The sequence below is a fragment of the Eptatretus burgeri genome, chromosome 6, assembly GCF_056783735.1.
Source record: "Eptatretus burgeri isolate ZD-2024b chromosome 6, Ebu_testis_v1, whole genome shotgun sequence".
NCBI classification, from domain to species: domain Eukaryota; kingdom Metazoa; phylum Chordata; class Myxini; order Myxiniformes; family Myxinidae; genus Eptatretus; species Eptatretus burgeri.
In genome coordinates, this window is record NC_140966.1 from 5577836 (window position 1) to 5599542 (window position 21707).

Here is a 21707-nt window from a genome sequence, read left to right on the forward strand (position 1 = left end):
TGTGTGTGTGTGTGTGTGTGTGTGTGTGTGTGTATGTATACACACACACATAGGCATTACCCCTGTGGGTGCTCACCTGGTAGAATAATGATACTTGGGAGGAAGTTAACATGGGATGAAACCAGCAAAATGTACCAAAATGAACCAATGTTATAGCAAATACCTATTTTAGGGTCAACACCCCCACCCCACCCCCTCCTTAAACCTGATTTTTAAAATAGCGTGTACAAATTTTGGTATGTCATGGGTGATGAGGGTTGTGCTCAAGTTTCATCAAAATTGTGTGTGCAGTTTCAGAGAAGAAAGCAAATACTTATTTTATTTTATTTGGAGGAGGGGGGGGGGGCAAGCCCACCTTAATGAGCGCAGATTTTGATGTGGTCAATACACCTTTGTTAGTTATCAGATATGAAGCTTGTGGCCAAGCTTCATCAAAATCGTGCGTTTAGTTCAAGCGATAATGACTGAAGTGTTTTCTGACTGATTGACTCGCTCACTCACTCACCTACAGACATTGCTCAATCGGATAATCTCAAATGACTAAAGTCCAGGTGAGCTGAAAATAAAATAAGCACCAGGGAACCATGTAGCCATAAACAATGGTGCACAAAAGGTTAACCAAACGTGGTAAAAACGCTATTCAAGAAATTGTCAGTGACACAAAATACACCAGAATACTAAGATAGTCATTTATTGATCAGGTGGACTTGCAGCTGTTCAGAACTCATCTCAAATGTTCACTTGCAGTCCAAGTACTGTATAGACTCATCTCAATGATCGTGAAGCTCCACAAGAGCAGAAATCTATCAAACTGACATAGCCGAGACCTGATGGACGAGTCACGTCCTGTGACTGTGCTCTGCATGTATTCCCCATGGGCTTTCTTGTCCTTTCTGATGAGATCTCTTGGTGGATCAAACTTATGACACGGGGTTTTACAAAACGAAGTTGGTTTTTTTACGTGAAGGGAACAGGTCGGGTGACTTCATTTGACCAGTGCCCTTGGAAATCGATTTTGTTCTTGCGAACTTGTAAGAAGATATGTTCCTCTTCAGCATTACTACGAGGCAGGATAAGTACACGCTGAACGACTGTGAGTACAAAGCCAAATTATGGTTCCTCGTCTGCCCTTCTCATCAATGATATCTCACGCTATGTCATGTCCACCCTTTGGTTTGGATCAGAAAAGGCTGTGTCCGGTCGTGTTCTGTACTCCATGCACTCATCATATCGATCATCGTCCCGACTCAACAGCTTGCCTTTTCAACACGGCAAATCTTTCAACAAAATATCTGACATTGTCAAATTCAGTTTCTCTTCACGTGGAAAAGTCAATGAGTTTCGCATGGCAGATCACATCATCCGAAAGTGAAAAATGAGAGAGCTCATATTTGAATGCCTCTTGATAGAACTTTCAACAATATTCTTGGATTTTCACAATCTCAGGTGGAAAGGGATCAGCATGTCACATCAGGTTGGTCATTTGAAAACACAAGAAAGGCTTGTCCTGAAATGAATCTGGATCATCAACATCTACTTTAGTCCAGCGGAAATGTGAAAAAGCATGTTGCGGCGTCGTTATGAAGTTTTTTTGGTTGATTCATCAACTCTGAGCTATCCTGAATCAGAATCAGTCAGGTACCAGACTCCCACCATTGAGGAATTTTTTTTAGAGGCGAAAAATAAAATGGCCGCCACCGACTTTCGATAAATTCTGTTTTGGGCGAAATCTTCACTTCTAAGGCACTTACACACAATGTTGGTGTCTATCACTATGCTTTCATGCTCAAGGAATCCGATACTGATAAAATTGAAGGTTTATATAAAAGACCTGTCTCATATTTTCAAGATGGCCACCATTTTAATATGAAAAATGGTTATTTTGCAGTTCCACAGATCACTTTGAGTCTTCTTCTTCTTCTTCTTCTTTCGGCTGCTCCCGTTAGGGGTCGCCACAGCGGATCATCCGTATGATCCGCATCGTGATTTGGCACATGTTTTACACCGGATGCCCTTCCTGACGCAACCCTGGTCGCCCCTTACGACACAGGGATATGGTACACCTATTTTAATCGGGGTATACACCGGCCCAGTACACTGGTACTCACTTCGCCGACCTCGGAAGGATGACAGGCTGAGTCAACCCCCTGGTGTATTAATTCAGTGGCCCAACGGGGCTTGAACTCAGGACCTTTTGGATCCCAAGCCGCTGCCCTAACCACTGCGCCAACACCAGGCCACTGATCACTTCGAGTAAGAAATTTAATTTGATGAACCCTCAAATATTAATACTACGTACAATAATAGTCAATAGCGGCTGAAGTAACTTACTTGCAATGATCAATGAATTGATGATTATGTTGGAATACGATTTTTACACAAATCTATCCGGATGCATGCGGATAGTTGACTATGACTTTAGGTGATGTCTTAAAGTAAGTATGTACATGTATATGATTTTGAAATTACCTTTTATTTTTAGGCAAACAAATGTTAACTTTGTTAAGGATGCAATGTTGTACATTATGTTCAATCTTCGTCATCGTCATGATTAGCATCTATTGCCCTTGTCTGTTCGTTACAACAGTCTGATCCAGCATTACAACTGCAAAACATCGAACATGACATCTGTGCTGCCACACAACCACACCTCCCGGTGGAACATGGCCGGCTGATGGAGCATCCACACTTGATCAGCCGCAGAATGGTGACTGGTGTAGCAGACACATCAGGTGGAAGTGTGGTTGGACACAACGTCGCACCGTCCTCACCTTCTTGCCATCCATACTTGATGGGATCCAAGTTCGGAGGGTCTGACTGAGTGGCCGATTTCCATATAATGACTTGATGATGAGTGCGATGTACATGTTGAACAAAGGCATCATGCGATGGGGGCAACCGCTTCAATTTCGGAGCAGAGGTAATCTTGGAGTTGGCCATCTTAGACTTCCACAACTGATATTTGGCGATGCTTTTGTGTTTCAGTGCTGTTTGGCGAATGTCGATGTTCGCCCTCCCAGCACACGGACTCTCCATGCTGACATCCACAGTCATCTTTTCCTTGAGGTAGAAATGAATCAACAGGACAAAGACATCTGTATTGTCGCAGACCACTTTGTGTGTGAGTCACCACTGACACCTGACACAATTCTAACTAAGTGATGGATGATGATGACATCTGCTTCTTCATGGTGTGTTTTCAGATCCTGTCTCTGGAGAGTGGAATTGTTCCATACTTGTACTGGTGTAGGATTTTTTCCGGTGATCACCAGTTTGGTCTGGTTGTCTACAATGTGGGTCATCAGATACTGACAGATCAAATCGATTAGTTGCACTTTGTTGTAGGCTACATTTAGGACCACTTTTTGTGCTGGAAGTGTTGTGCGTAAGTTGAGTTGATGTTTTCAACTTGAATCATGACCTGCGCGACTGGATCTCGTCATTTGTTTCGTGCTGATTTTGATGTACCTGTCGAAAATCAGGTATACGTCACAACACTCCAGGTGGTATTTCATGGTTCCCATGAAGTTGATCACATAATCCTCAACTGTACCATTTGTGGGCCAATGTACAGTCCATAACATGGTGCATCCATCGATGATGACAGCATCTGGAACACCTTGGATTCGACTTGATTGCTCAACTTGGAGTTTCGTCCTCAGGATTGCTTTCGACTGAGCCCGCATCGCACCGCTCTCATCAAACAAGGAGGCTGGAACAGGGGACAGTTCATAAGAGAGGACATCTTTGATATCAATATCCCTATATTGTTGGAGACATAAGACTCGGGTGTGGATCAATTCGGTATCATATACTGGCCTTCCATCCAGCTTGATGCTCTTTTTGGTCGAAGTCATCAGGGTCACTTTCTTGGTCAGTGTATGGTTGAAGCTTGTTGGCCATCCAGATTCAAATTCCGCCATCTGTTGTTGTTCAATCTTGAGAGAATCATCAACGTTTACCTTGTCTGTCGCATGAAACATAGTAGTAGACACCAAAATTGTGTGTGTAAGTGCATTCGAAGTGAAGATTTCGCCCAAAACAGAATTTATCGAAAGTCGGTGGCGGCCATTTTATTTTTCGCCTCTAAAAAAAATCCTCAAGGGTGCGAGTCTGGTACCCGGCTGATTCTGATTCAGGATAGCTCAGAGATGATGAATCAACCAAAAGAAAAAACTTCATAATGACGCTAAAGCACGCTTTGCCCTGAAATGGCTGTTTGGCATCAAGACTACTTCGCCAAGTTCCTTTCCATGATACGTCTCCTCTTTCAGAAAATGACCCAACAAACCTTGTAGAAATGTCAGTTCTGTCTTGATGCAAATAATTTTAGGTTCCTCGAATTGAAAGATCTTGTTGGTGTTGACAAACCTTTTCAGAATGTCCTGGTAAAATGTCAGATAAATTTCAGTTCATGCATTTCCAAAGTGTTTTTGGAGCCGCCGAAGTTGAGGATTGTTGGTGGTCGCTTGACTGGCAAAGTAACTCTGCAGAGTCAGATACTGCACCAAAATCATGTTTATATCAAAGTTTCCCTGCTGAGCCGTCGAGTTGATCCATACTTGCAAATCTTTCTGTACTTATGATCACAGAATGAAGTGAATTCCTTTTTCTCAGCTTTTCGTTTCGTACTTTTGTCAAAGTAGTAGTGGAGGTCCACGAAGAGATGATCAATTGAGAAGCCACTTGTAAGAGTGAAGTTGTCAGATGTATGGTTGGTCGTGTTGTGTAGTACGTGACAGTTACATCCACCTGTGAATACATCAGGATTTTTGTTGGTTTCCTGGATTCACACTTGCATTGTCGGCACCCAGAGCCACTGTGTTTTCCCACGGTATTCTATCTGCTCTATATTTCTCCTCCACTTTCTCAAAGATGCCCAAACCTGTACAGTTTGATATCAGACAGATCCTCCAGAAATTTGTGGTTACTTCACCCTGGTTCAAGTCAAAGAAGGGCACAACAAGTGGATACATTGATTCGACTCCTGACTCATTCCCTCCATGAAATGCAAGAGAGAATGGATGTAGTTTCATATAGTCCAAGACCAGCTGCAGCATGTATAGTGCTAAGGTGTGCGTGATGATCGCAGTTGTTTTCCTCCGAACCGACGCATACTTTTTCGAGACGTCTCCAGGGAACATCTTTGCAAAGAGTGGTCCGACATGGTCAGTTGAAGCAAATGGTATGTTGTGCTCCGCTTTCTGCCCAGCATAAAGAAGCCTGACTCTGTGTCGGAGTGGCGACCCGTTGAGGATTGTGCCCAATAGCCAAGGAGGCTGCTTAGGCAGCACCAATGCGCTGCATAGAGTATGGTCCCAATGGTTAGATGGATAAAGAAGCTCAACTTTAGTCACCAGATATTCAGTGTGAGAATCTTTATCAGGGAAGAAACTTTTGAGAGAGCAGCTGGTTTTGACTCCTTTTCCATTTGTTCGTGTTGAGTACTCGCCACATGTCTCTTGATGTCTTTGATTCCACCATGATTGATCTTGAACGAGAGTGCGCACAAGTTACAAACTGCCATTGACGAGTCTCCTTCCTTTGGTCTGATGAAAGGATATGTATGAGAAGTCAAATCCTTTCTGAAAGCAGTTTCTGAGCGGAGTCATCTTTCTGAAAAGCAGCTTTCTGAAAGCAGGGCCTTGTTATTGGGTGGAGTCATCTTCTCACTCATGAAGCATGAGCTACCATCCACATCCACGTCATGATCACACGATGTCATTGTGCCTGCAGACTGAAAGCAAAATTGACTCATCAGGAATGATAAGGTTCCAAGTCAGACAGCATACATACGTACTGTATGTACATGACTGATTGCTTTAGTTTGCCCCACTTTCCGCTTTGTGCACAGGGTAAAATGAATTAAATGGAATACTAAGATGTGGTTTCATGCTTGTGAAAGAACATTTCTCAAAGTATTATTTCCTTTTTTTCATTTCCAGTTGTCACCTGTGATGCATGGCATCACATTTACTGCAAATAGCTTCCCCTCAAGAAAGATCAATGTTGCCTGGGTTATAGAGACTAAGTGATGATAAACGGTGATCTTGACAAATCGTGACAATAAAACTTTGGTAAATATTCATTCACAAGCAGCAAACCACATCATTGTATACCATTTCATTCATTTTTTTATTATGGCTTGAATTTGGAACAGTAATTTGTGGACACCCTGTCAATGAATGAAAACAATCCAAATCAATTCCTACCATTCAAAATACCTAAACTTACTGATAAATATCACAGTAAGAAGTCGAAGAGTGAATTGGAAAACAAATAGGTCTACCAATTGATTCGGGGATGAGGACAAACGGCAGATGAGAGGAAGTGACTTGTGATGATGCTGCGGTTGAGGATTGAGGGAATTGGTTGGTTGGGGAAAGCTCATGACGTCACACAGCCGATAGTCAGACGAGAGGGGTACCTTGCATATTGGAGATCTGTCCACTCTGTGTGAATCCATGTGAGTGGAATGGAAGATAAACATTGCGTTTTTGAAATTGTTTCTTACTTTCTATCTGATACGGGTTTTCACGATACAAAAACAGGTCCACGGGTTTAAAGAAAGAAACTGGGCCAAACCCACGAAAAAAGGGTCACATGCCATGGAAGCCACTCCCTCCTCTCTCTATCCACCCTCTCTCTCCCCTCCTGGCTTCCTCACCCATAATAGCTACCCATCCCTCCTCTCTCATCCTCCCTCTCCCCTCCTTCCTCTTTCTCCCTCCCTCCTCTCTCTCCTGTTAGCGATGCGATGGGTGTTATTTGCGAGTATATATATATATATATATATATATATATATTTATATATAGATATATATATATATATATATATATATATATATATATATATATATATATATAGATATATATATATAGATATATAGATATATATATATATATATATATATATATATATATATATATATATATATATATAAATATATATATATATATTTATATATATATATATATATATATATATATATATATATATTAGGCTAATGCTGTCCCACCCTGGAACACAAACATGCTCTTTGGAGAGAAAAAAATATTTAGCAAAAGATCATCAAAATAATTCAAACCTTCAGAAAAATTATAATTTTTTCAATCAGATGAAAAACTGAACCAGGCCGTGTATCTGTTACAGCCCGCTGCCTCGATCACTCCCAAAATTTTTTTCTTTGCTATTAAGAAATATATAACCTCCCATTTTTGAGCTCTTTTCAACCAGTGCAAGAATAAAAGGCTTTCCTTCAAAAAAAAAATAATAATAAATAAATCGTGTTTTTTTGTTTTTTTTACCACGGGCTTCAAATAGTACTCCAGCATCCCAAAACTGTCCCAAAATGTATGACTTTTACACTCGTGATTGTCATTTATCATAATAATACTCAGGAATTAAAAATACTCATCAGTGAATCGGTAAATTTTACTGAAAGATTATATTTATTTTTCAGTTCTTCATTGTTCTGATAACTATTTCAAGCATAATAAAATTTGATCCTTTTAACTTTTTGGAGTCCGATACATTCTGTCCAAACTCTGATTGCATGATTCACTGACAACTGGCATGCCCCATCAATTGACATAAGTGTACAGGCCCATCTCACCTTCCGAACCTCCAGCATTCGGCGAAGTGAGAGGCACGCTTGTGAGAATGTGGGCCGTTCATGTGGCCTGTCCCTCCAGCATTGTTTCATCAGTTCATAACTGCATACAAAACGAAAGACACTCATGTTACTCCCTATGTCACGTGTAAATTCAACAAAGGGGCAGTTCCATAAATGTCAACCAGGAAGTCAATATTTCAAAATGAAATTATCAGCACAAATTATATATCATTTTGAAGGGAATTGTACAAGCTGTTCAAAAATTGTAAATTATAAATGCACTTTTTTTGAAAAAAAAATCTGCACACTTCACAGAAATTTTTAATTGAACTTATGAAGTCAGAAAATTCATTTTTTCTGTGTACGTCCAAACACATGGTATTATTTTTTTTTAATTATTCCAAGGTCATTAAGGTGTTGACACTATTTTTTCATTGTTACTTGTTTTCTACTAAACACGTCATATCATGGCCAAATAAAAGTTTCATATTCTCAATCTTTGTGTCTGCGGTATCTTAATAATGCGTCCAAAATGTACGTCCGAAATTGTGGAACTGCCCAAAGGCTAATCCTGAAATATTCATTCAACTTATCCTTATGTGATTAAAGTAATTATAAGTTATCATGAAAGTAATTCAGGAAACATGTATTAGGGTACAACATCATCTTACTTGACATGTCTCTGGTTATTACTTTTTTGTTTCCACCCCTTTCCCCCTTTTCAACTCCAGTTTTACTCCCTGCTTATATAATAGGTTGGGTAGTTGGTACAAGTTGTTCAATGTTGTGACAAAACCGAACAAATTATTCTTTTGTAACAAATTCATCAATTGGTGTGACAGAATGGTGCAGAGGTAGAACGTTTACCTTTGAGCCGTCTCGTCTCTTGGAGGAGATTCCTGACTCAACCCTATAAACTGCCATATTGACAACTCTCCGGCAGAGCTGTTGTATCACAGAGTACACCATCCCACTGATGGACTTTAACCTTGGAACCTATCTGATGGCATTAATTTGTGGATGGTAAAAATCCTATAGTGTACCTGTCATAAAAAGTAGATTTCCAAATTTCAAATTCCTGTCCAAGTCAGCCGCAGTCAGGCTTGTTGAGGCAGTTTGTCAAATAGTTCTCTCAATTTACTATGACCAACCCCCCAAAAAGGTGCGATTAATTTGGGTCATTAAGAGATGTAGTAATAGTAGTAGTATTAGTAGTTAGAGTCATTGTCGTGATCGAGGAATTATATTTACATAGTGAAAATTTCGAATCAAATAGTCTAAAAATGAAGCCAAACATACATCTTATATTTCCAAAATGTGGAGTGCAGACAATCTTTTGGATCAGTAGGGAAGATGCAGGAATATTAATTCACAAGCATTTGTTTGTTTTCTAATAGGGTGACACTGCCATATTTTGGTCAAGGTTAGGTGGAATACGACACTACTCCTCCCTCCGAGGAAGTGCAAGGTCAGTGCATGGTGGATTGTGTTTGGTTGACTCTGGCCCTCAAGCAGTGTTTCTCAGAGCAGATCCATCCATCCATCCATTAGGACCATACTCTGTACAGAGCATTGGTGCTGCCTAAGCAGTCTCCTTGGCTATTGGGCACAATCCTGGACGGGTCGCCACTCCGACACAGGATAACAGCAAGCTGGTACTCATTTTGCTGACCTCAGAAGGATAACAGGCAGAGTCAACCCCACCTGGTATTAATTCAACAGCCGAGTGGGATTTGAACACAGGATCCTACGATACCAAGCCCACCACCCGAACCATTAAACCAACACCAGGCACCAGCCATCAGAGTAGATGATGGGATTTAAGTAGAGGATATAGACTGGTCATTGCAGACACTAGATGTTGTCCTTGAACCAATTCATAACATATTAGCAGAGTACCCACCCTGAGATATGAAGCTTGTGAGGTAATTCAGAATAACTTGGGGGTGAGTTGTGCCTCTCAAAGGGAAGAGCTGCAAAGGAGATGAGAGGGTATGATGTGAATTATAAAGTAGGAAAATTTGGATCTGTTGTTGATCTCACCGTACTCTTCCAGAGTGGTCATCATTGTCAGGTCAAGCCAGATCTGATCTGTGACTTGCTACAGGTACCATATAAACCTGTACTAACCTGTTTCATGGTCGGGTTGGCGGTGACTTAACCATCTCCCCCACCAGATTTCCTGGTGAGGAGGGTGTATGATATGGACACCCAGGAGGATAAAAACCAAAACCTGTCAAAGGGCGGAGGAGCTCCTTGTGAGCCAACGGCCATCCATATCTAGTGCCCAACTGTGTCTACAGACGTCCTCCTGCAGTTGGGTTACTTTTATGAGGTTGGTGGCAGGATTTGCACTCCGGCCACTGTAAAACCCTTCACTCAGCAAAACACAACAACGCAAAGAAATCTGAAAACTCACTCCGTGGGAGTACCTCCTGTGCAGCTGCCATCCACAGGGTAGCTCACCGGATGACGGGATGGGGACCCCATGGGGATGACGGGATGACGGGATGGTTGACGGATCCCCCATGATGGGATGGGGACCCCACTCTTTGCTGATAGGAGGAAAACCACGGGGTAACCTTCCCAGGTCAGATAGAGATAGTGTGTGTCGGGGTGGTGCTGAGGTGTCATCCACCAGATGTTGGTCTCCTTGGGTTAACCTGAGGCGGTCCCTTCAGGTAGGGGCCTGGAATGTCCTTTGCCTGTCTCTGTTATCATCTGAGCTCAAGTGTTTGAACATCGGTATTGCAGCACTCTCTGAGGTTCGGAGACCGGATCGTGGCGAGATAATGGTGGGTGGTTACACCTACTATTGGTCTGGTCGCTCTGATGGTTATCATGACCAAGGAGTTGTGGTAGCTGTGCCCAATATTCTGAGTCCAATGATAATTGAGGTATCACCGGTCAATGAGCATATTATGAGACGAAGGATTCGTCACTCCTTGGGTGTCGTTTCCCTGGTCTCTGTCTATGCTCTGACTGAGGTGAGCGATTTCAACATGAAGGACATATTCTATGCCACGTCCGAGTCTGTGGTTGATCAGTGCCCCAGGCGAGATACTCTTCTAGTCTTGGGGGATTTCAATGCATCGACTGGAACTGATAGGGATAGTTATGAGACATGTGTTGGTCCCCATGGGTCAGGAACTATGAACCAGAATAGCACTAAGTTCCTTGACTTTCCAAGAAGTCATGGACTGAGGGTGGCTGGTTCATGGTTTCAGCATCCACAGGCTCATCGCTGGACTTGGTATTCCAATGCTGGCGGTGTGGCAAAGGAGATTGACCATGTCCTCGTTGATGGTCGCTGGAGGATGATCCAGAACGGCAGAGTCTACCGGAGTGCTCAGTTCCTCAATACCGACCACAGGCTTGTGTTATTAATTCTGAAGTTGCAGCTTAAATCCAGGAGAATGGTACCATCCCAGCCGAGGCTGGATGTTGGCAAGCTCAACGATGAGAGGGGAGCTGAGGAGTTTGCAAACAGGCTGGTTGGGGATTTGGGGGGTCTCGGTGCTTTAAGGAATTCTGAAGAGTTGTGGAATGCCTTCAAGACCACGATCCTTGATGTTGCCGGTGGATGTCTTGGAACAAACCCGAGGGCGAAGAAGAATTTTGTCTCTCAAGGGACACTGGATACCATTGACCAGAGTCGCAGGGCCAGGCTGAATGGCAGAGCTGAGCTGTTCAAGGAGTTGAGGAGTAAAACTGCAGGTGCGCTGAGGGTGGAAAAGGAGGCCTATGTGCGAGGAATCTGTGAGGGGGTAGAGTGGTCAGAAGATGTGATCAGAGATGTGCTCCTGACGTATGGTCAGGAGATTCTCATCTTGCTGACAGGGGAATTCACACATTGTGTTCCTCCAAGCCCATCCCTTGGTGCACTGCAGTTAGAGTGGAGGGTGGTAGGCTCTTGATAGAGGAGTCCGAAGTGAAGGCCCACCTGGTCGGTTACTTTGAGCGGCTGTACCAGGCTGATTCACCAGCTGTTTAGTTGGATGTCAGGGGTGTTATCATCCCCATTGCTGACTCTCCAATCAACCGTGATCCACCTTCATTTGTGGAAATACAGGCTGCGGTGAACCGGTTGAAATGGGGGAAAGCTCCTGGAATTTGTGGCTTCCATGCTGAACTTCTTAAGGCTGGTAGAAATGCTGTACTCATTTCATTACATGCAGTTCTGTGCTCTGCCTGGAACACAGGCATCATCCCAACTGACTGGAAGAGGGGCCTTGCTGTCTCTCCCTGGAAAGGGAAGGGTGATCGCCAGGACTGTAAAAAACACGGAGGGGTGACGCTGCTCTCAGTGCTGGGCAAAGTCTTTGCTCGGATAATTCTGGAGAGGGTTCACCATCATCTTCGGGTCCTTACCGAACGCAGACGAGAGTTTCGGCAGGGTCTGCTTGCAGTCTATTTTGATCTCTGCAAAGCGTTCGATTCATTGAATCGGGATGCCCTCTGGAGGATTCTTGGTCTTCGTGGGGTGCCACCAAAACTGAGCAATCAGATATTTGAACTCTACTCTGGTGCTGAGGGTGCTGTGAGATGTGGTGGTACCATCTCTGACATATTTCCAATTGTTACTGGAGTTCATCAGGGGTGTGTACTGGCCACCACAGTTTTCAGTGCTTGTATGGACTAGATTCTGGGGAGGATGTTGGAGAGATCAAGCTGCAGTGCATAGTTTGGGAATGTCAAGATCTCTGACCTTGATTTCGCAGATGATGCAGTCATCTTTGCGGAGACTCTAGAGGTGCTGATTGAGGTGTCAGAGGCACTGGGATTATGGGTTTCCTGGGTCAAAACTGAGATTCAGGCTTTCAATGGCATCTTGGATGCTGCTATCTTGTCTGTACCTGTTTGTGGTGAGGATGTTGAGGTCACGGAGAGATTCACTTATCTTTGCAGTGATATAAATGTCTCTGCCAGCTGTGAGCCAGAGGTCAATAGACGCCTGGGTCAGGCCTGGAGAGTCATGGATTCACTGGATCATGGAGTGTGGCACTGTCGGTTCCTGTGCAGGAGGATGAAAGTCAGTGTCTTCAGTTCCTTGGTGCTTCCAATTTTGCTCTATGGATATGAGACTTGCACTCTGACCAGGGATCTTAGATGAAGACTTGATTCCTTTGGTACCAGGTCTCTTCGGAGAAACCTTGGCTATCCCTGGTCGGATTTTGTGTCCAACTAGCGGTTGCTGAGAGAGACTCAAATGAGATTTGTTACCTGCATGATCCGTGAGCATCGGCTGCGGCTGTATGGACATGTGGCTCATTTTCCTGACGCTTATCCTGCTCACCAGATTCTCTCATCGAGGGAGCCTCGTGAGTGGAGGAGGCCAATGGGCCGACCACGTGCCTAGTGGTTGCTGTGGGTTGATTAGCATCTCAAGGAGATGAGGATGGGCCAAGCATCTGCCTGGGGGATGGCCAGGTGGAGGCCCCTGGAGTACCGATGGAAAGTGGATGCCACGACGCGCTGCTCTGGCGCATGCTCCCATACCTGACCTGACCTTCCCACTCTCAGGATGGGTCGAGTTTGCACATTACCTGCTGAAAAAGGTAGAGCCTGTATGTTGCAAGAAGACTTGATGTTTGTGCGGCATGTGTTTCAAGGTGCCGAAAGGGTATATAGGTTTTAAAAGTCTTAAGTGTCTAAGAGGTGAAAGGGGTCCAAAGGGTCTATGGGGTTCTAAAAGGGTCTGAAGGGTCTTATAGGTCTAAAGGGTATGTTCTAATGGTAGTTAGGGTCTAAAGGGGTCTCTGAAGCTTAAAAGGGAAACCAAATGCTCAGACCACCTCAACGCTAATCTATCCCTGGATAGCCTACAAAATATATATATATGATGTGTCTATTTCCGATTTCCGAATTATATAGTTGGTTAATTTTTTGAATAAATGTCGAAATATTCTTCTTCTTCAGGTTAGCCGTGACATTGCATCAGGAAGTAGACCACCATTTCTGTACTGTGTACGGGTTACATCGCGGTACGATTTCACTCAAACGGCGAATAATTTTCGATTTCCCACAAATATGCTGAGTCTATGCATCCTTGGTGCTTGTATAACAAGTAAAAAAAGACATAAAATGTCATAGCCCCTGTTCTTTTTGTAATTTTGCTGTATGGAGTTGAAGGGCTAGTCCATCTTTATGTTCAACGAAAATGGCCGCCAGTCTACCATTTTGATCCTGCTCACCAGATTCTCTCAGTGAGGGAGTCTCATGAGTGGAGGAGGCCAATGGGCCGACCACGTGCCTCGTGGTTGCAGCAGGTTGATCGGCATCTCAAGGAGATGGGGATGGGCCTGGCATTTGCCTGGGGGATGGCCAGACGGAGGCCCCTGGAGTACCGGTGGAAAGTGGATGCAGTGACGTGCTGTTCTGGCACATGCTCCCATACCTGACCTGACCTACCATTCGGCCATATTTTATCAGATTGCAAAATGAAGCAAGGGGCACGTGTAAGCCATCATGCGTTAAGCTTGTGCCACGTTTGAAAAAAATTGGACCATGCATATCTGAGAAATGGTTCGGGACACATTCAAGTAACAAAATGGCCACCAGTCGGCCATCTTAGATCTGATCCCAAAATAAATGTGGTGGTTATGTAAGCCATCATTCTTTATCTGTCTCCCAAGTTTGAACAACATCGGTAAATGCATGTCCGAGAAATGGTGGAGGATGTGATCAACAGCTGGGTTTTTTTAATAACTAAAATGGCCACCAGTCGGCCATCTTGGATCTGATGTCGACAAAAAAAATATAACATGCGTATGTATACCATCATGTGTTGTCCTTGTGCCAAGTACAAATAAAACCGGTCCATACATCTCCGAGAAATGGTTGCGGACGCACATGCATGCACGGACATTCACGAAAATCGAGACCAAATCCATAAGGCCCCGTTTCGGACTAAGTCCAACGGGGGCTAATAATACAAACTGAGATGGTTTCATGCTACACCATAGGCCGAAAGACCCAAAGTTTGACAGATATTACTGAGTGTGAATTGGGCCTACAAAATGTTTGGTTTTGTGCTCGGAACATTTTACAGGGCACTGTTATGAAACAACAGAGATAACTAGATCTTGTGATTATTTGCCATGATTGAGAAAGGATGCTATACCCACCATTCAGTGAAAGAAACAGCCGTCGCTCGAAACTGTAACACCAATCTCTACCATGCTACCAGCACATGTACATGGGTGATTTGAGCGGTGAATCAAACACCTGTTGCCATTGCCAGTAGTTACCACAAGAGTACCTGAATATAATGATCTATTATCGATTATCAACACAAATTTTTACAAGTCAAATGAACCACCATCTATTTATAGCAGAGAGAAAGTATGTATGTATGTATGTATGTATGTATGTATGTATGTATGTATGTACTGTACAACGATCAGAGTTGCTAATGATGGTGGAATCAGTATCCATATCAAAGCTCTACTTGCACTGTTTCTCTATGCAAGCTGCCATTTGGATCAATATGGCTTCCAGATGTGACATCACTGGCGAAGTTGAAAATCGACTCTCTCGGGCTTTTTTCGACACTTTGTGATTGGCAAAAACCTGAAGGACAGGGTGTACCGTAGGAAACCCATGACCTTATCAGAACTAAAGGACAATATTCATCGAGAAATCCTTTACATTCAGTTGGAAACACTGGCATCTGTGATGGAGTGGGTTGTGCAGCGGGCACAAATTTGTGTGGTCACTTACTGGATGTGATCTTAATGAAATAAATTGTGAACAATCTCCAAAGTATGTTCTTTCATTTCCATCTTACATATTCAGTGCGACTTACTTTTTATTTCCTACATTGCTGTTTGAAATACAGTCACGACTTTTGGCGGACCCGATATTACAAAGGCTTCAATAGTGCAGTTATTAAAAATGTTACAACAAGATGCCATTATTGAGCAAATGCTGCTTTGTAGTGTGGGTAAGATATTGACATGCATGTTTGGAAAGTTCGGTTGGGTGTGCTGTCCCCATACTTTATTAAAATTGGAAATACTAGAATGTGCCCATACGTGCATGGCCGTACGTGCGTGGCCGTACGTGCAAAAAAAAACAAAAAACTTTCAAACAACCACACAGGCCGTTCCTTCACTCTTGTAAACGACTAACAGCTTGGGGCATTGTGTTTATCTATAAATGCGCATAAGAAATCGAGAAATTATTAGAATACAGTCAGTCATCACTATCCGGAAGTAGCGCGTGCCCGTACGGAATGTTCACATGCATTCCACGAATTATCGCTTGCATTGAAGTAACAACTGATGTGATACACACACAGAGTTCATTAAAATCCAAATTAAAATCAAGTTTACCTCCCTGTCTTTGCTTGCCATGACATTCGCTGCCATTGACCATTGCCACTCCTACGCCACGGTAACTAAGGCGCCCTTTCCCCATCGGCCACGCCTACGCAGCAACGTGTCCTGCCATTGGTTTGGTAAATAAATGGCCGTAAGTTGGGAACCACTTGTCCGATTAATATCAAACCTTGAAAAGGCACATCCTCAGGTCCCCAGCAATATACCTGGCAAGTTTCAATTAGATCGGACCAGTGGTTGTCGAGAAACAGCGGCCACAGACAGACAGACAGACACACACACATTGCTGGAATTATAGATAGATTCATGTTGCTTTCAGTGCCAACAGTGGTATACAAAGGATTACTATGAATCTCTTCCATTACATATAGATCTTTTATTACAGTCAATTTGCATTGATATCTCAACTACTGTGTGCAAATTGGTCTGTGAGCAGCAACTATGTAGCATTAACGAATATTAAGCCACATTAACTCAAATTAGTAAACATTTTATCAGTTGTCTTTAGTTAAGATTGATAATTATTAACCGAAGGATTTGATTTTAATACCTCTTCATTTAAAAAGTTATCTAATAGTTATGATTGAGAAACTTAATGTAAAGTGGGCTGACACGATGGCCTGGAGGTATGCACACTTGCCTCTAAGCTGTCATCCCAGTGTCTCACTGTCAGGGTGACGCATCAATGTGTGCGCGCTGTCCCTCGGATGGACATTAAATTGCATGTTAAATTGGATCATTAACTGGGTGTCCTGTCTGCTGGCATTAGTTGGTGGACATTAAAGATCACATGGTGTGCTTCATGAAGAGTTGGCGAGCTATTGCCGGCACCCTGAACAAATTCCAAATTTCTGCCCTGACTTCCTGATTTCTTGAGTTGTAATGGTGACCAGACCAGAATTTTAGCCGGTTGTAACTGCTTTGGCAGCACCGCTGCCCTGCGTAGGGTATGGTACATGATGATGACAATGTAAAGTTTTTTTGTTTTTTTTTAAACAAAAAGCAAGACTCGTGCAATACCCATTTAAGAATAAAATACTAGATATACACGCAAAATGGGTTTCAATTGCTGTTGAAAAAGTGAGCACCTGTTAGATGTTGCATGCAACCACGTCCAGAAAAAACACATTGCCATGCAATAAAATACTGCCACTCGACCATTTATCAACTGCTCAAATTAAACTTCCTGCCTGTTGACCCAGAAGCATATTCCATACAGTTGCAGTCCAACACACTGGATTTTGCCAAAAGTGCAGAAAGTTTTTCAGAAAACATGAGAGAATGGACGCAAAGGAAAAGTGTGTGGCGGAGGAAAATGTGGAAAATCGTGGAAAATGCCCTCTTGAGGCTCTAATCCATTGTTATCATCAGGAACAACTTCAAATCCATCTCCGTAAAGTCCATCGCCATCATTTATTTACAGGTAAACAAATACCTTTCAATTTGTGTTTGTACGTATATAATCACAATGAGTTTTTGCTCCAAGAGAAAAGTGCCTATTCTAAATGACCGGTGCTCAAATTGTTAAGAATGGTCTGTGTCGGAGCCTATCCAAATTTTAAATACCATAAAATTGGCTGCTAATGGAATTATCAAGAGTCGACTCCATATGGAACCTTAGACATAGGAGGATAGACATATAATCCTCCATATGACAAAGACAGAGTCTGATATGACCACCACCACCACTCTGTTCTTAGTATCCCTGTGAGTAACTAATATGTTTATGCATGCTCAAAAATTCGAGCAGTATAAATATTGACTGTTAGCCTGGTTTACCAAATGGGCTGTGATGCCGTTAATGACAACTCAACGATAAATTCTCTTTTGTTTGCTGAATGTATCCCATGTCTATAAACTATAATACATACACTTCCTCGTCACAGTTGTGCGGCGTCTCCATGCGGTATCCTTGCGGTAGCTTCTCGTAGAGCTCTGCACATGTCATTCCACAGTATGGAGTCCCACCTGCAAACACAAATATTTGTCTTTCCATGCGTCATCATTCCCTTCCATCTTTTCCTGATTAATTACTTTAAGTGACTCTCCCTTTCTTCTTTCCCAAATCTACAGCCCTTTCTTTCACTTCATTTCTTCATCCTTTGCAATTCCACCCCTCACATTTTTCTATCCATCTCTTTCTCCTCTACCCTATCACCACTCATCTGATTCTCATTATTTTCCCCCTTTAAAGTTTCCCTTGTCACTCTTTCTTCCTCTTGTTCTTACCAAGACTGACGATTTCCCACAGGAGAACTCCGAATGACCACCTGTACAGAAGAGGAAACAGCAAACATAACAATCTGCAATGGGGGCAGTGAATCAACTCTCTACAAAACTCACTTTATGAACGTTCACTCCGTGCACCGGCAAGATTCTGCAGTGGTGATCAACTCACTCGTAATCATAACTTGAAGAAAGCAATTTTTCTTGAAATAATCATCAAACATTTCTGAAGTTTGAAACAAAAGCATAATGACACCGTGAGCAAAAACCCATGGCTGCAAACACATTGTACATCGTTAAAATAAACCTTCCACGAATTATCCAATAACCAGCGTCATCAGATGTTACCATTACCAGCCCTACCACAACGACATGAGTACACAATGGCTTCTGTGACTCAAGTAAGAGTCACTCCATTTAATTTCCAGCAGGAATTAAATTTTACAGCAATTGGACATTCAGCCATCATACTTTACCAAAATAATTAAGAACGCTATCCCCTAATTGAAGTGAGAAACAAGACTCACTGCCAGAAAAAGAAATTGCGTTAATAAAAAAAAATTACCCCCGTGTGGGGGTGACGGTCATCTCTATAATGTTTTTTACTATCATAATCGACGAACCGTTGCCAGATATCTCCGAAAATGAAAGACTAGATAGGTTTTGAAAATGGCGACTTTCACAACTTTCGTGACCTCGTGACCTTGACCCTGACCTCGAATCCAGGAAAAAAATTTGTCGTTGGGTATCACTCATCGACCTCTACCCACATACCAAATTTCATCAAGATCGGAAGTAAAAAGTTTTCTTTGTACCGGGAGGTGTTTTTGACCATCTTCCAGGTTACGTGGCGCCAAACTGGACGGAAATTCAAAAATCTGTCTGGTTAGATACAACATAATATTTTTTTACTATCATAATCAATAAACAGTTGCCGAATATCTTGTAGAATGGCAGACAAGATAGGTTTTGAAAATGGCGATTTTTATAACTTACGTGACCTCGTGACCTTGACCCTGACCTTGAACCCGTACAAAAGTTATATCGTTGTGCAACACTCATCGACCTCTACCCACATACTAAGTTTCATCAAGATCGGAAAGAAAAATTGTTGACGGACTTACGGACGGACATTTGGTCCGGCTTTATTAGGTCATCTCGGTAGAGATGACCTAACAAGAATCAAAAAGTTAAATATATATTTTTTGGAAACAGAGTCAAGGCTCGTGGAACAACTAGACCACGAAACGTGTCAGGATGCAACAGAACTGAAGGGGGGGGGAGAGAGAGAGAGAGAGAGAGAGAGAGAGAGAGAGAGAGAGAGAGAGAGAGAGAGAGAGAGAGAGAGAGAGAGAGAGAGAGAGAGAGAGCGCTGTTCAGGTGCCAGCCTCTATGGGAGAGCAGTACTCCATTTAGGTACAGAAAAAGGCTTGAGAAGCTGTGAATAATTCTGCTTTTTTTAAAGGAAAAACTTGGAACAATGGAGGATGCCCAGTCTGTGGCTGGCTTTGGAGGCCAGTTTTGCAATTTTGTTGACCCAGAAGAGGTCATAGCTGATGGTGTGGCCTCGAAGTTAAAGAGAATAAACCTCTTCCCATGGCTGACCATGAGGATATAGATTGCTGGGTTAATTTGACAATCTTTTTGGAGTGACATGGTGAGACTGATTTGTGATGACTGAAAGACATTTTGAAATGAAAATCACAGTAGATGCTGAAAATCTACTTGCATGACATCAATACATCACTTTGATTCATTTGAACACAGCACAACAAGCTCATTAATCAGATCAAATACAATTGATGAAGTGAATATTTTAAGATGCAATTCGATAAAAAAAAAATTAAATTTTAAGTTGCAAACGAATTCAGGGTGAAAACGGTAAATTTTAAACAAAATGAGTTTAGCAACTTGACAAAATGAAAAAATTCCATAACACCATCAATGAGAATCCCATTTGTGGAATTAATGGGTATCAAATTATTTACTCAAAATGAATATCATCTTCTCTGAAGCTCATAAACACATTTTTTCATGATTCGTCTTGTCCTTCAGGTTTGTTGTCTTACAGGCCATCCTAATCTGATATTTCAAAACACCTTCCTCGCATCACAGGAGTCATCTTTCATGCCTTCACCCCTAACTTCCCACTTCCCTCCCCCTCCCCCACCTAACTCTTCACTAACCACTTACCCCCTCCTCCCGTTCACCTCATTCTTGCTTATTTTGTCATGTCCCACAAAACCACTAGTTTCAGACACTTGCTTCCTGAATGGATGCATTGCTGGGCCTGCCCCAACCACAAGGGGCCCATTTCAGGGGGCTCCAAGAAGACCCCTCATGAAACATTGTCGGCACTGGGAATAAGTTCAGATCATGCTCCTCATCGCTTCGACTCTTATCACACCTTACACCAATGAGATATTGATTATTTTTGGCTGATGGGTAAAAGTATATGATTCATGAGAAGTATTTCAAACCATGTTCTGGATTTGAAATACCATTTATTTGTGCTGGAGGCATGCTCACATCTGCATTGTGGATCAAAGTGCTGAAGCATTGCTTCATCAGGATCTATTGTTCAGGGAAAGCATTCAGAAATGGAACTTACACATCACTCTTTGTCGTGTAGACGCTGTAGTTGAGAGATTCGATTGCCATCCATCGAACCGGCAACCGTCCCTGCAGACCGTGCGGAAAAGCTTTTTGTCAACCAGAGTATCCCCAAACAATTACACAACACAAAAATGGCCTCAAATCTTGCAGTCATGAACAAGATTAATTTTCAATAAAATAGCAATACAGCACTAACGAAACAGATATGTTTGTTATATGGCTCCACCATGAACATGACAGTTCCATGCTATAAGTGTGTGTGTGTGTGGTGGTGGTGGCCCGGTATCGAGGACAATGAACTGACAAATCCAGAAGGTAAATCCATCCGGAGCAGCGATGTTAAGAATTTGGATTATCAGCTTCGGGAAGCTCGCGGATATATAGTCTTAGGAGAATTACAGTCAAATACATCAGCAGTGGAGTATGAGTATAAAACCAGCTGGTTCGCTCACTAAGCGTTATATTATACCCACAAAGCCAGATATATTTACTAAACGCACAAAATAACACAACTTTTGACCTTCTCATCAACCCTTACCCCTACTCCCATCCTCCTTCCCTCCCCTGCCTATTCTTATCTCCTCCAAACCCTCTTTCCCTTCTCTTTACACTCTCATTGTACTCTCCCACATCATCCCCTGTTCATTTATTTTTCAATTTTTCCTCCTGCTCAATGCAAACACAATAGATCGAAGGCCCCCCCAAACTGCCTTCAGCGGAAAGGTTCATCTTGTGTTGCGAGTCAACGGTTCATCGTTGGCTTGTGCATCTTGGTACGACCTGCTTCAGATGAAAATTGACATAAAATCTTATGTGGGAAGAGGAGCGTGTGCGTGATTGAAATGCCCGACTGGCACGAAAAGGCTCTTGAGAGCAACTCCTCTTTGGTGACGTTTCAACCTGCAAG

At 42.6% G+C, this 21707-nt stretch overlaps 1 protein-coding gene across 4 annotated transcripts in view; it reads right to left on the reverse strand.

Annotated features, from left to right (window-relative positions):
* Positions 1-21707, reverse strand: part of LOC147024172 (tyrosine-protein kinase receptor Tie-1-like) — a 145113-nt gene that overhangs the window by 704 nt on the left and 122702 nt on the right. For all 4 annotated transcript variants that reach the window (XM_085883826.1, XM_085883827.1, XM_085883825.1 and 1 more), the window contains exons 19-22: positions 20796-20866; positions 18188-18228; positions 17830-17926; positions 7617-7716 (exon numbers count right to left, since the gene is read on the reverse strand). In XM_085883826.1, coding sequence (XP_085739952.1) covers positions 7617-7716; positions 17830-17926; positions 18188-18228; positions 20796-20866 — 309 coding nt within the window. The remainder of the gene's footprint in view (positions 1-7616; positions 7717-17829; positions 17927-18187; positions 18229-20795; positions 20867-21707) is intronic.